Consider the following 15,628-nt stretch of genomic DNA (forward strand, 5'->3'; position numbering starts at 1 on the left):
AATCTAAATTTAAGTGCATGAAAAAAATAAAAATAAAACAAAGGGTGTGTGTTCCACTTGCCTGATCAGTCAACAAATGCAGGGAAGTGTTTGCATTTTTGTGACTAATATTAGAACCAAGTCAATCCAAATCAAGGAGAACCTTGCTCAATGCTACAAGAGTTGAAGTTTGACATGAGAAAAAGGAGAATCTTACAGCTCCCTTTGGTAATAAATTGAGTACAAGAAAGGACAAAACAAACTTACCTAAGCAGGAGAACACTAGAACACTCCATTCAATCACATTTTCTAATAAGAAAAATATCTTGAAAGCTGATGGTAGCTACCTTGAAAATCACCATCAATAGCCCACAAAACAAAAATTATTGAGACAATGTGTTAGATTGCACCATTATTTCATGAAAATATCATGATATTTTATGCCACATTAGACGTGATATTTAGTGCAACCAAGATGTTAAAAAGTTGTATGGATAAAAAATTGTTATGGTTGCGGCAAATACCATAAAATTTCATGACTAATCAGTCTAATTTGGTGCAGATTTTCATGAAATTTGGTACCAAACACACTTTAAGCTAAAATTTAAAAAATAATAAAGAAAGAAAGAAAGAAAGAAAAAGAAAAAGATTAAGTAACATGCACATACTAACAAAAACCATGTCTAACATCATGTCCAAAATCAAAAGTAAAAAAACCTAACATGCACATACTGACATATAGATTAGGTAAAACTTTCATACATTCAATACCCTCTATATGATGAATGCCTTTGTGGCATGTAACTAAATGAACCTTGTCCGTAATAGTAACCCCCTCCTCCACCTCCACCTTCGTTACCAGATTCATCCTTCAGTTCTCTTTTTACTGATTCAACTGCAAGAGAACTCTTGGGCGACTCCGAGCTGGATGTGTCCAAAAAATGGTCGTTCACCTCTGCTGAATCGGATGGTGGGGATCCCTTCCCATCGTCCTCATTCACAGATGCAAGAACTTTTTTCAGACGCTTTTTATGATCCGATTTGTACAGGATTCCCAATAGCCTATAAAATGCTGCAAGACTTTTAACAAACTTTGATGGTTTACTTGTGCCTGCTTCAGCATCATATTGTCTCGGAGGTGGATGTTGTTGTCTGGTACTTCTTGATCTGTATGCCATTTGCATGCTTTCTTTGACGGCCTCTTTATAATCCCGTTCTTCTTGCTCCCTTAAAATTCTCTCTTGTTCTTCTTCTCTACTAATTGTGGTTGTGGAAGGCCTGGAACTAGAGCTAGAGGCAGTTGCAGTTCCTCTGCTAAACCCTTCTTCATTTATAACTGGCCTACTTCTATATATTCTTTGGTTAGTTGTATTGGTTGTAGTTGCAAGGTGAGGGGTGTAGGAAGTCTTTGTATTAGAATCGAGAATGGCTCCAAAAAAATCTCGAACCTCCTGAGAAGCTTTGCTACAAGGTGCGGCGTCTCCTCCCCGACAAGCCAAATGTAATTTGAGTCGATTTGTTTTGTTGACAAACTGTTTTCCACACAACTTACATTTCAACTTTATCTTTCCATCCTGGGAATAGGTTTGGACTCCATAATCCCAAATATCCGCCGATGCATCATCTTCCGATGACATATCTACTGTATATCTGGTTAGCTTAGGACAAAAAAAAAAAGTTATAAATGAATGCAATTACCTAACAATATAATAAAAGATTTAAACAATATTATCTAATTGAATAGTATTAATGAAACAAAGAGAAATATTCATCCACCCAAAAAACATAACCATAAAACTTCAATGTAACTATTTTAACAAAATTACAAATAACATGATATAACAAAATTAGAAGGCATCAAAATCATATTGCAACTACAGGCACTATCTCTTCAATCTTGTCACTCTCCTCTTCATCGAACGCCTCATCAATAGAGGTCTCTTCCCCCACATCGGATGCAGTCAATCCTAAGTACAAATGAGCGCTTCAACCGATTCAGGTGTAAGTGAGCTTTTATACTTGCTTACGACCCTACTCCTCATACTGAAAGCGGATTCTGAAGCCACGATTGAAATTGGAATTGATAATATACCGCGTGCCATTAACAAGAGCACAGGGTACTGCAACTTACCTGATCTCGCCCTCTACCACTCCAAAACGTCAAAATCATCGCATTTGTTTAAAACTAGAATATCCTCCTTGAGATACTCTTCAAGTTCTGATGTATGCATCTGTACTTGAGTCCCTTTCAGCTGTGTATAGTAAGACATGAAATCATTTGTCGTGTCTTCTTGCGATTCATCAACAGCAGAATTAGAAACCACATGAGGAGATTATTCTTTTGCGGCACACGCATACAAATTGTACAATTCACTGGCTGCACCAGAAATCTTTTCGGCCTCAGCAACACCCATCACACCATACAACCTATTACATATGAAGCCAACCATAAACATCTTGTACCGAGGATCAAGAACGACCGCAACACCCATTACCAGACTACACTCAGACCAATACTTATCAAACTTTACCTGCATACCCATGGTTATGAATTGTTAAAAGTCTTGTCCACTACTGCTTTTGTGCAAGGCATCTTTTACCTTCCAAAGTTCAGTCAGAAATATATTTGTTGTTGGATACTTGCAGCCCGAAAATTTCTTCGTGCAGTTGTAAAAAACAAAAAAGAACTTACGAACTGATTCAGCTCTTGACCAATCATCTTCAGAAGGCAGCCAAATATACGCACTATCACGCTCCGCATAGTGAGAGAAGGCAGGTCTCAAATCTATCGCTGAATCCAACATTTCAAAAGTCGAATTCCAACGTGTCGTGACATCCAACTTCATCGTTCTCTGAGTTGACAAATTCAACTGCTTCACGATCTCATTCCAAGCATGTAATCGTGAACGTGACCCCCGTATGTACTTCACACTCTCTTATGTTTTCGATCGTGGGATCGATTGTTTTTAAGCCTTCTTATACAATCAAGTTTAGGATGCGGGCACAACACCTAACATGAAATATCTTTCCACCAAAATACAAGTCACCGGTGGCCTTAAACTGGTTGTGCAAATTCATTATCACGCTATCATTTACAAAGGCATTGTCTAGTGTAATTGTCGAGATCTTCTTCTCAATTCCCCACTCCATTAGACATCTGTGTATGCAATCTGAACACATCAAACCACTATGAGGAGGCGCAAGATAACAGAAGTTTATTATTCTCTTGCAAAGCCTCCATTCGGCATCAACGTAGTGAGCAGTTAGGGACATATACCCCTTTCGTTGATTGGATGCCGTCCACAAATCTGATGTCAGGCTAATTCGGGAAATCGTGGCCAACTCTCCTTTCAACTTGACCTTCTCGCCTTCATACATCTTCATACACACCCTCCTGATTGTTGTACGAGAGACCTTCTCGTATCTGAGGTTAAGGCATTTGGCTAGTCCAACAAAAGCAAGACTCTCTACCATCTGAAATATCTTTCATCTGAAATAATTAACTTGGCCGTCCACTCATTCATCGACTCTTTGTCATACTTGAAGATGGACACTGACGGACCCCCTGCAGATTGCGAAAATGAAAGTGTTTCTTGCCTTAGCCCACTTCTCGCTTTTTAAGACACTTTGTTAGATGTTTCTTCAATGTTGTGGTCGAACCATCTACTTGCTTAGCATACTGACTCTTACAGTGCTTGCATTGTATCTTCACTTGGCTGTTCTTCAGGATTACTTCTTCAAAATCTTCCCACATTGCCGACGTCTTTTTCGTATTTCCCGCAACAAGTGACTGTGTGGTACTAGTATCAACCACGTCGACGGGTACCTCTCCATGTTCAACATCTAATCCTTCATCTTCAAGGATCATCGGTGATGTAATTGATCGACCACCAGCGGTCGGGGACAGAGTATTGGAAAGACCCTTGCTTTCCATCTGATAGTTGAAATATACTAAATCATATTAGTATTAGCAATTTAATGCTAACAGAGTTATACTAAATCCTAAATTAGTTACCCATCCAAGGTTGGATAGATTGTAATACTTTCATATTCCCATTTAAATGTCCACGCCGAAAATCCGGCAGCATCTCCCCATGCCTCTCCAGATAAGTTGATCTTACGTTACATTCCGATGTCAAATATCTAAAACAATGTAAAGATATTTGGCATTGGATACGAAACGAAAGAAACATATCCAGAGTGAAACGAGGAGATGGATCGCGGATCAGGCATGAACATTTAAATAGGTTATATGAAAGCATATTATCCATCTAACTATGAACTGTCCGCCCAAACAGGCCCTTAGAGATTTCAGAATCAAACTACAACTAAAACTCTGAGAATTCGCAACTAACTATAAATTGTAAACTTACTATTTATAGGCAATCTGTGATATCCACTAGTGCGTAATGTTTTCGACCAAAAATAGTAAGTGTCCTATTTGGCTTCACTCTCTTGATTATTCCAAGTACTTCTCACGTTGGGCGCAACTCCTTAAGGCCAACGGATGAAGAGTTATAATCAAACTAAAACTTACTATTTATAGTAAAAATCGAATTAAAATAGGGAAACGATCGTCGATCTGATGGTATTTCGCAAATCCGGCTTGCGTAACCCGGCATAGTGGGTTAGGTGGCTAAAGTAGCTCGTTCTACCCCAAAATCATATATTTTACTTCCGATAACTCATTCTGAATTGCGAGATATGCCCAATTTAAGGTCCGACGGTACAGATCACTTTTGTCGTCAACCGAGCCTTTTCTGATCCATCTTGGCCATGAAGTTGTCCGTGACCCACTCTACATCAACCGTCCATCTTGTTTATAATGGTGTGAATGAGCCATTAGCACAACAACCAGAATATATTAAGCATCCCAGTCAAATTGGACACGAGTCCCGCAAAAAGTCCACAATTAGCAGGTGGAATTCACTCAAACGTGGATGGTTCAGATTGCCTGGAAGGGGCATTAACTAAAGTAATGGTTCTTATCACTCCATACCAACCACATGCATGCACGGATGGCAAGTCATGGTGTAATTGATGGATGCAAACTGGGTATTGCCCCCACCTTGACCAAGCTCCCTTAGCTTCCAAAGTGACAGGATTTTAATAGATGATAAGCACCATAGGAGGTGAGGCCCAGTCAAGTAATTGATTGAGCAACTTTCAAATATCATGCCTATATAACAATTTACCATTCAATCAAAATTTCCCATGTCATGGAGGATGGAGCTCGGCCCAGGTAGGAAAGCAAGAGTGTCCTGGGGCATAGCTTAGGTGTAGAGTTGTACACAAGCAAAACTGAGTCGAGATAGGCCCAGCTTAGCCAAAAGGCTATCCCTAGCTTGAACTCTGCTTGGCCCGGTCCTCGAGCTTGACTGGCCAGCTCGATTTAGCTCATTTAGTAGCTCAGGCCAGCTTGAGCTCAATCTTTCGAGTTGAGTTCGAACCTACGAGTTGAGCTTGAGCTTGGGTTTTAGGATTTTTAATATATATATATATATATATATATATATATATATATATATATATATATATATATATATATATATATATATAATGTTGTCATCGGGTTTTGGTTGACAACTACAATCATTCATGGAGGTACGTCCACCGATGTACCTGCAAAGGACAAGGGAGATTTGGAGAACAGGAGATGTCGGTGGTAGGCTATGGACTCTCCAATGCCTAAGTTAGGCTAGTAAATTCTGATCAAAGTTTAGAGTTTGGATTTTAGAGCTTACCTCCATTCGTTTAGGGTAGTTGTATATATAGGGTCCTTGGGAGGTTCTGGAACCGTCATGTCTTAATGGGACACATTGTAGTCCCTGTTTTGATGGAAATTTGCTCTCGAAAATGTCGTCAAGCCCACTTTGGTCAACATAATCTTCGTCCAAGGTCAAGTCAAGCCTTCCTCTTACGAGTTTAGGACGTAATCCCTTCTGGATTACTTGTACTGCTCTAGCAGTGGTCGACCGGGTCAGCTCAAGGTGTTGTCTCAAGCTCCTTCCCTTATGGGTCTCTTACCCATGTTGTAGACATTTTAGGTGAAGCGAGTCCTCTCCTATCGAGCTCTGTCCTCGCTCGTCTCCATGTCAAAGGAATTACTCGTCCTGTTTTTGGGCCTTGTGCTCTGACAACTCAGCTTAGATAACTGTCGATGGTCCTTCTGCCTAGACATACAATTTGAGCGATTTCTATGCGACCAAAAACACACTCTATCTATATATGGCCACATAGAAATCCTCAAACGGGTAACTAATTATCTAACTTACAAATAACAATTAAATCCTAAATTAGTTACCCATCCAAGGTTGGATAGATTGTAATACTTTCATATTCCCATTTAAACGTCCACGCCGAAAATCGGACAACATCTCCCCATGCCTCTCCAGATAAGTTGATCTTACATTACATTCCGATGCCAAATATCTAAAACAATGTAAAGATATTTGGCATTGAATACGAAACAAAAGAAACATATCCAGAGAGAAACGAAGAGATGGATTGCGGATCAGGCATGAACATTTAAATAGGTTATATGAAAACATATTATCCATCTAACCTTGAATTGTCCAAAAAGGGACAATTTGAGCGATTTCTATGCCACCAAAAACACACTATATCTATGTATGGCCACATAGAAATCCTCAAACGGATAACTAATTATCTAACTTACAAGTAACAATCACAACTAAGCTAAGTATACAATGCACAATAATTAACTAAGCAATGCACATATTAAGCTAAGTATACACATTACAATGTACAATAATTAACTAAGCAATGCACATATTAAGCTAAGTATACAGATTACAATGCACAATAATTAACTAAGCAATGCACATATTAAGCTAAGTTAAGGAAAAATTTGAAAACTATAGTTAAGGATTCCAATCCTCTAGAATGCTACATATGTGGTATAGATTTTGAACCATTCTTGAATTGAAATCAAGATTTTCATTTTTCAGCAATGCTAAATGAATCCACTTATATTAATTCTAGATTTCAAATCCTCACTGCGCACAATCCAAGATTTTGAGAAGGTGCCAAACGGCGCCTTAAAGATTGACTCACATGATAAAACATAGTATACATCACAGTGGGCCTATTGTGGATTGGATTTTGGACCTATTGTGCCATGCTGTCACGTGTGGCATGTACACGAGCTTTATTGCACACAAGTGCACTTAGCAAAGCTCCTTAAACATTTAAATTGTTTTCTATTGCCCCAAAATTAAATACTGAGTTGAGTGGATTTTTCAGGTGTTTGTACCCAATACATGCCATCTTCAAATGTTTATAAATCAAGTTCAAGGTAATTTTAGCCAATCTTTACTGTTAAGAAGGATTGAGTCGTAGAGCTGTTTAGATCCCCGGATTGCACTGTGATGTGTTGTGCTGAATTATTGTAACAATGACAAAATGCAATACTTGTCTCCAAGTACCACAGTGTTTTGACCATCAATGTCAGTGGTTGGATACCACTATTTCTTTGAGAACCAAACACACTATTTCTTTGTGAACCAAACATTGTAATTGCAAATGCTTACGATTGGATAATGAATGAATTGAATACCAACTACACTTTAAATTAAAAAAAAAATTAAAATTAAAAAAAAAGACAGGTCTAATAATTTATAAATGTATTTGTTAGGGCTGATCATGGGTTTCTTATGACTCCAAATAACACTTTTGTTATGTAATCAGGACCAGATGGCTATAGAAAATAAAGCCAAATCAAGGATGATTCAACCATCCAACTAGTGTAATTTTTTACGGTAGCCCCAGAACAATAAATGGATCATGCACATCTCTGTTTCATTTTAGTCAAACAAAGGGTGGACCCCACCATGAAGTTCACCTGGAGAAGCAAAACTGAGGCTCGTCCACTTATCAGATGGGTTAGCCTCACCACTGTAATCAATGGATGACAAAAAGCAGTCTGGCTCAACATGTAGGTTTGGCCCACCAAATGAGCGGACGGACCTGATTTGCTGGACACACTAACATCAACCCATCCGACAGTCCAGTGGACCGCACGAGCAGCAGGCAGCGGGACATGGCTGGCCTGGCTGACAAGCCACGACCGCACGCTCTCACAGCGAGCCATGGCCTGTGGATCCCATTTCAGTAAAATAAAGAAAAAATAATAATAATGGAGTGGCCGAGTGGGTCCTACCTAATCAGGATCGGGAGTGCTGTGCCGGGCTGCAAAGTGAAGACTCTGATCTTCGGGTAGAGATCGGGATCGGGACGGGACGACTTGGGGATTCACCGAATCTTCGAGTGCGGGTAGGGTAGAGTCGTAGAGAAGACAGTCGGGTAGGGTAGAGAAGACAGTCGGGTAGGGCCGTAGAGATCTTCGTGTGCGGGACTGCGGGTAGGGTAGAGAAGACGATTTGGGGATTTTTAGGGTTCGGGCGATTTGGGGATTTTTAGGGTTCGGGCGGCGAGAGGTGTTGTTACTTAGGGTAGGGTTAAAAACACAGCCGGGTAAAAGTAAAATATATATATATATACACACACTAATATATATGGTCCGGGTCGGGTCAGTCCGAATCGGATCCTATCGGATCGGATTCCAAGTCGAGTCGGTTCGGAACAGGGCTTATCTGGGTCCGACCCAAAAATGTTTTGGATCTGCCTTATACAACCCGATCCTGACTGATCCTGACCGTCGGTTCTATTCGAATCGGGTCGGATCCACCGGTTCGGGTATGAAATGCCCACCTCTAGACGCAGGACAACTAACTGCTTGCTCTAAAAGCTCGAACTGATAGAGCGTAGCGAATTAATCCATTTATCTCATTGCCCAAGCCCTACATCCCATAGGTCCTCGACCGAACCCCCCTCGTGGGCCTTACATCACATGAGTTCCACCTCACACAAGCCACCTGCCTCACACGGGTGGGGTTGTCTCACACCGGCCGCCCACCCCGAGGGTGCCCCTGCATCCCACAGGCCACCTGACGCATGACCGATGCAGGAACCAAATAACATGTGAGGTCAAGTAGCAGAATTAAGATAATTAACAAAAAAAACAAAAAAACAAAAAACACCAGCATTGCCATAATCATCACGAATCCCATGAAAACCAAAAGAACATCATGCATGATCTTAGCCTAAGTTACCAACATCATCACACAAGATCATTAATTAATACGAAACTAGGATCTAATGGATGTAGAGACATACAATTAGCATAGGATACAGTCTATTTCAAAGTAGACAGCCTAATACAACCTACGGTAAAAATTAGGGTTTAGGTAATTTAGGAAAATAGGAAATTAGGGATTTTAGGTTTAAGTTTAGGATTTTGGAAATGGAAGAAACGGGTTTTGATATGTGGATGATGGAAAGCCAAAAGGAGCAAGGTGTGGCTGTACAGCCAACCTGAAGGGTTCACACATGTGGCCATGCGGTCACATGTGTGGCGTGAGATGGACGGGTTAAGTCGGTTAGGGTTTGAGATTGTGGATAGGTAAAGAAAAGATGTGTTTATGAAAGGATGAAGGCTCGGGATGGGAGAATCGAAGAATTTGAAAAAAAAAAAAAAAAATACATTGATGTAGGAGAAGAGAGAAGATAGTGTGTGGATAAATGGAGACATCGCACCTCCGTTAATGAAGATTAGCCTCTCACCAATCTCCCTTCCAAACCGCATGAAAGTATCTTCAAATCGCATGAAGATGGAAGAAGAAAGCAAGAGTTTTTCTCTTTTTTTTAATCACAAAATCCAATTAGGGAGAAGGTTACACGCCCACCCTCTTTTATAGCTTCACTAAAGTTCAAAAACTACAATAAACACCCTATTTTGTGAATTTTGATGAAAATAGCCATAGTCTAACTAAAAATAACTAAAAACACTCATAATAGCGTCCAAACATAACATAAACAAAACTAAATCCTATACGCTGGTAAAAGCTGAGAAAAACTAATGTGGACGATCCACGATCAATGGCCCCATCATGTGATCCAACGGCTCGATCGTCACATCCCTCCAATCCAACAATCTGCATCGCTCCATAAAGCAGCCCATGTGCATCTTCCTAGTGTGGGCCGGGGTCTTCCAGATGCTCACACATGCACATGGGGTCTTCAACACGATCACGGATACTCGCCTAGCCACAGGTAAATCGGGTGTAGCCCACCTCCTATGATACATACGAAAGGGTGTCGGTGAAGTAATGTCCTCATCACCACCCCACTCGAGCCCGATGTAAAAATGTCCCTACATTACCAGTTCTCACACACATGCATGTGCACGCATGCACAAACACACACACATGTATATATATTCCGCCAGTAGCAATTGCAACAACTATTACCAACAAGGAGGGAGTTGATGTCAGGTAGGCAACCAGTCATTCATCAAACCTTTGCCAAGCTACCATGAGAAAAGCCAAGCCTAAGCAACTAGTATGAGGCTATGGTGATGACAATGATGATATATAGGATTGAATGAAATACAACTTTAATAGGAATATGCGTTGGAGCAATTGAAAACATCTATAGACGTCGTATGTAGGGTTGATGAATTAAAACCACGTGTTATGTTTATTTCCTGCAACTGGAAATTAGGGCACATGACTATTCTAATTTAGCGGTGCAATTCTGGAAAGTAATTAGGACTATGACGACTCCAGTTCATTTTCTTCCTAACCAACAATTATCTACTATGTCTCGGATCTTTCTTACGATGATTTGAAGATCACAAATTCTGGTATGCATCCCAGAATGTTTTGGATGTGTTTCTACCATGGTGTGCTGTAAAGGCCGTTACAGGGCCGTAAAGGCCGTTATGTTAAGGTAATGGTGGCAACCGTTACACGTTACGGGGTTGTAACGTCCGTAACAGCCGTTATGGAAAAAAAATAATAATAATAACACATAATTGTCGTTAACAACACATTACATCCCCTATAAAGGCCATAATAGTCTCATAATGGTCTATTATGGGACATATATAGGTTTTTCATACTTTTTAATCAACATTACGGGGCACATACAGCTTTTTCGAGGGTTTTTTCAATAAAATAAAAAATAAAAAAGAGAGACCGTAACGGCCGTTACGGGGTTGTAACAGCCGTTATGCCCCATATCGTAAAGGTAACGATGGTGGCCATTACAGCTACCGTTACTGTTATAGAATACCTTGGTTTCTACATTCAAATGCTGCAGATTATGTTCCATGAGACAACCATTTGATAGGCAATGATTTTCTAAGACAAACATTCAAGGGGTAGAGTGTTGGACAATTTGAAAGCAATATTAGCATATATTGACATGGATGTGTAGAAAATTAGGAAAGGTAGAATTCAGATAAAAAGTTATCCGAAGTAATCTAGGAGTTTTTTGTAGGCATGAAATAATCTATGGTTAGTCCCCAATAACAGATAAAATGAAGGTGGGCAATACTAAGATGGTCCCACCAGGTTGAACGATGACCAAAGACAGCTCTTACAAGGTGGGAAACTTTGATTACTGTTGTAGGGCCAGAAAAAAAGGATGAGAAAGAAACGACATAGATCAATGTCTTGTTCAGTAACGTAGGATATGGCCATTGGAATGATTGGCGACACATTTGATGAGAGGTTGACCTAAGCCTATGGATAACTGGAATTTGTACTTGGGAATAACCAATTTTTTTCACTTTCAAGCTGGTTAGTTGTAGTGGATGAGCCCCTCTTTGACAATTTGCAAACCTATCATTATCACACCATCATCATAGCCTTGCTGTTACCTGTCCCTGATAGAGTGGAATGGAGGAACCGGATCCGTGTAGCCAACCCAAATTAGTTGGGAATTGGGATAAGGCTTAGATGCTGTTGATGAGCCTTGGCACAGCTATTTGGTGTCGACTGTGCAAATCCTTTTTCACCAATCATTCAAAATAGGTCTCATAATTGCATCACTGACCGGCTGCCTAACCAACATCAAACCTCGTGCTTTATGACTTTACCCAGCCTTAGATCAATTGGCAGCTCAAATCAGTTGGAGTTTAGTTGGGTGCATATATTTTTATATATTGTAATCAACCTATGTAATATTCTATTAGATTGTGCCTGTGGGAATTTTGTGCTCTCATGGCCGTTCCCAAGCCCAAATAAAGGAGGGCTGCATTTAAGTTGGCAGCCAGTGTCAAACTTATGCCAGAAATTCCATCATGAATCTGAACAATATGACTAGCCAACCCCAATTAGTTGGGATAAGGCTTTAGATGATGATGATATAGTGCAAGGGAAATGGTACATGTGATGCATGTGGAGCAAGGATGGGATAGAGAAAAGGGAGAGAGAATTGGAGGGGAAGTAGAGAGGCAGAGGGAAAAGTGTGGGACCAAAATTGTCTACAAAACTTGTTTTATCCCAACGCATAAAACGCCAAATCTGTGTGTGGCCCACCATGTTGTATATGTCAAATCAATTATATCCATCAGGGAAGAACCCTTATGTTCACAGAGCGATCTAATCTGCCATAAAGCCCTGGAGGGCACCTCGTCACTAGCTGCCTAGCTTCCTGACTAATAGGAATAATTACCTTCTTTGTTTCCTTCTGTACATATAAAATATGAGTGCGATAAAAACCTCAAATTGACCACGCCAATGGTAACAGTGTAAACTTGCCAAAAACCTCTTAGTTCCCACGTTGTGGCCCACTTGAGTTTTGTATCAGCTTGATCTTTGTATCCTCACTTCATCCTAGTGATGCTTGATGAGCGAGTTTGATGAAAGACAAACACCATGGTGGCCGTAGACACAAACCTATGGTTGGCACAATGTCATAAATAGCGAATAGTGTGTAGCATAGCGTTCACCCCTAAAGTAACACGAAAGAGAAATGATTAAATATAAGGTAGAGAAAGAGCAATGAAACTGAATTAATGTTGCTATATTATTTTACTAAAAGCAATAAAAAGGTTAACTATTTTTTTATTGGAAATAGAAAAATGTAATAAATCATTGAAAACATTGTGTGAGCTACATAGCGTGTAGCATAGTCTATGTAGCATGTGGCGTATGCAAATTATCATGTACTATAGGCTACATACAACTTAAGCTATTTTCATGAGCTACGTAGCATAAAGGCTATTCTACGCTACGTAGTGTAAGCTACAAGCTACATAGCATAGCTATTTAAAACATAGTGTTGGCATTCCATCTCCATGGTTCCCTATGGTGTGCTCCACTAGAGATGTGGATATATTTGAGTTTTGGCTGCAAAGCCAATCATCGGCGAAAGCACTTGATGGACGAAGTGGATTTCACACAGACAACATGGTGAGGCCACATAGCTCTATTGTTCTACGGGCTGCATAAAACAAGTGTTGCAGAGGATTCCAGTCAACAAATGTTGGCCACACACATTAAAAGTAGTGAAAGAAGCATGTGCAGTTTTTGTGTCCTTTGTATAGTAAAATCTCAACCGTCTGCTACCAACTGGCTACATTTCATAGATAAATTTGCCTGCCCAAATATCCAAAGCTATTGACGTTATATATAGTAGAGATGCATAGATGATACATTATCAACATCACTACATAAATGTATAGATGTATCCTTTTGTCATGTTTTCATCACCATGTCTGAAACCTCATTGCCCATGTTCAACACCAATCGTGAATCTAGATCCTCTTTGTGAGGAACTTCTACTAGCAAGTTGCAAATTATACTAGACTGATAAGTGATAACACTACCACTACAATACATGTGATTGGGAGACCCTGGCCCTTCATAAACAATGAGGTAAATCAATGAAAATGCATAAATAATAGAATATTATAGATTGATTATAAATTGATGCTAGGAGGGTGAACAAGTGTAAGAAAGAACCTTCTTCCAAGATATGCATCACAAAATTAAGTAATTCCTTCTTTCTTTTCTTTTCATTTGTCTTTTTTTTTTTTGTAGTGTAGGTTTTTTAATATTTTCTACCTTGTATTCATAAAATTCCTATTGCAATATTGCAAGTAGTGTTGATTTCTTTATAGGTTGAAAAGGAAAGAGATCTCAGAGGAGAATGTGGGAGAAGGGAGATGCATTTGTATCAACCCTCTCTACCTCCACCACAGCTTCTTCACAGTTGTCAACAAGAGGATGAAATCAACAAACACACTGTAAGAAACATTCATAGATTATGTACTGCATAACTTAGACACAGACATGTATGTTGGTGGTGGCATGAGAAAAAAAAAAGTAGCATCAGTGATGGATCATAGGCATGTGGATGAAGATCAAACATGCATGATTGACACAAATGTTGGACAAGAAAACTTGCATCAAATAGCATATAAATTTGCTCTAAATGCAAAAAAAAAAAAAAAAAAAAAAAAAAGGAAAAGAAAAGAGAGAGAGAGAGAGAGGAAAGAAAGACTAAGGCCCTGTTTGGTAGACACCGAAAAATGAGTTCATCTCATTTTAGTTAACAGTGGGTGAACATGCTAGGCTCCGGCTCCGTGCACCTGCCGACACCTTTCAAAGCACTCTTTATGAAACCGCAGTCGTTAAGTGTCACGAGTCTACAAGCCTTTCTCATTTCAGTGCTCACCTCTTGAATCTTCAATAGGGGCCTTTAGTGTTTTGATTCGAGTAGGGGTCGCAAACTCATCTCATTTTAGTTAACAGAAATTATGCATTAGCGATATAGATTTCCAATACATAATGAGTTCATGACAACAGCAATCATTTATTGGAGATCAATATCTCTTATACATTATTGTTGTTAACAAAAAGGAGATAAACTCATTTTTAGGCATCTACCAAACATGGCCTTGGGTTTTTTTTGCATCAATGTGGGCACAACATAATCACCAAACATGGCCTTGGGTTTTTATTGCCTTGATGTGGGCACAACATACTCACCAAACATGGGTTTTTGAGATGACGGATGTTTAGAAAATGAAGCGTCCATCTTATATAGTACATAGCTGAATTTAGTTTTAAACAAGTCAGAACTGGTAAAACAGGAACCAACCAAAGAGGGGGTTTTTATTGCATTGATGTGGGCACAATATACTCACCAAACATGGGTTTTTGAGATGACAGATGTTTAGAAAATGAAGCGTCCATCTTATATAGTACATAGCTGAATTTAGTTTAAAACAAGTCAGAACTGGTAAAACAGGAACCAACCAAAGAGAGGGGGTTGTTGTTGGGGGGTGTTGGGAAGAGATAAAACAGAACGACAATGGAGCAACTCACAAGTACTATCTGAATTTTGCACCAATTTCGGTAAACATTTCCAAAAAAGCAGACAAATGAAGAAGAAACACAAAGACAAATAAAAAGAAAGATATATAAATGAAAAGGAGTAACATCAGCAAACAACTCCACTTCCAAAATAAGATTACCAACCTTTCCCTCTCCACGCTACCGTCCGACCTTTCACGAGGCTGGGAGCGAGGCTTCAAATTCAATTTGGGACGCTCAACAGCCCGATTGGCCCCATCACCCCCAGCGGACCCTGGTTTCGGAGGATTCACATTCCCAAAAAATTCATTAACACTTTCAACATGACCCGAGTCAGCAACCGGTGGTTGGTACCCCTAGAATCAACCCAAAAGAAAACCAGCATTTATTACAACAACCAATGCCAGAACCTCTAGAAAATAAAACACATCGAGCAATAAACATGAGGTATTTAGACA

At 39.7% G+C, this 15,628-nt stretch overlaps 1 protein-coding gene across 3 annotated transcripts in view; it reads right to left on the reverse strand.

The window, feature by feature from the left end:
• The window catches only part of LOC131237701 (uncharacterized), a 91,168-nt gene that overhangs the window by 17,285 nt on the left and 58,255 nt on the right, over positions 1 to 15,628 (reverse strand). For all 3 annotated transcript variants that reach the window (XM_058235610.1, XM_058235620.1, XM_058235628.1), the window contains one exon: positions 15,336 to 15,526. In XM_058235610.1, coding sequence (XP_058091593.1) covers positions 15,336 to 15,526 — 191 coding nt within the window. The remainder of the gene's footprint in view (positions 1 to 15,335; positions 15,527 to 15,628) is intronic.

The sequence above is a fragment of the Magnolia sinica genome, chromosome 1 (genome assembly GCF_029962835.1).
Source record: "Magnolia sinica isolate HGM2019 chromosome 1, MsV1, whole genome shotgun sequence".
Classification (NCBI taxonomy): Eukaryota; Viridiplantae; Streptophyta; class Magnoliopsida; order Magnoliales; family Magnoliaceae; genus Magnolia; species Magnolia sinica.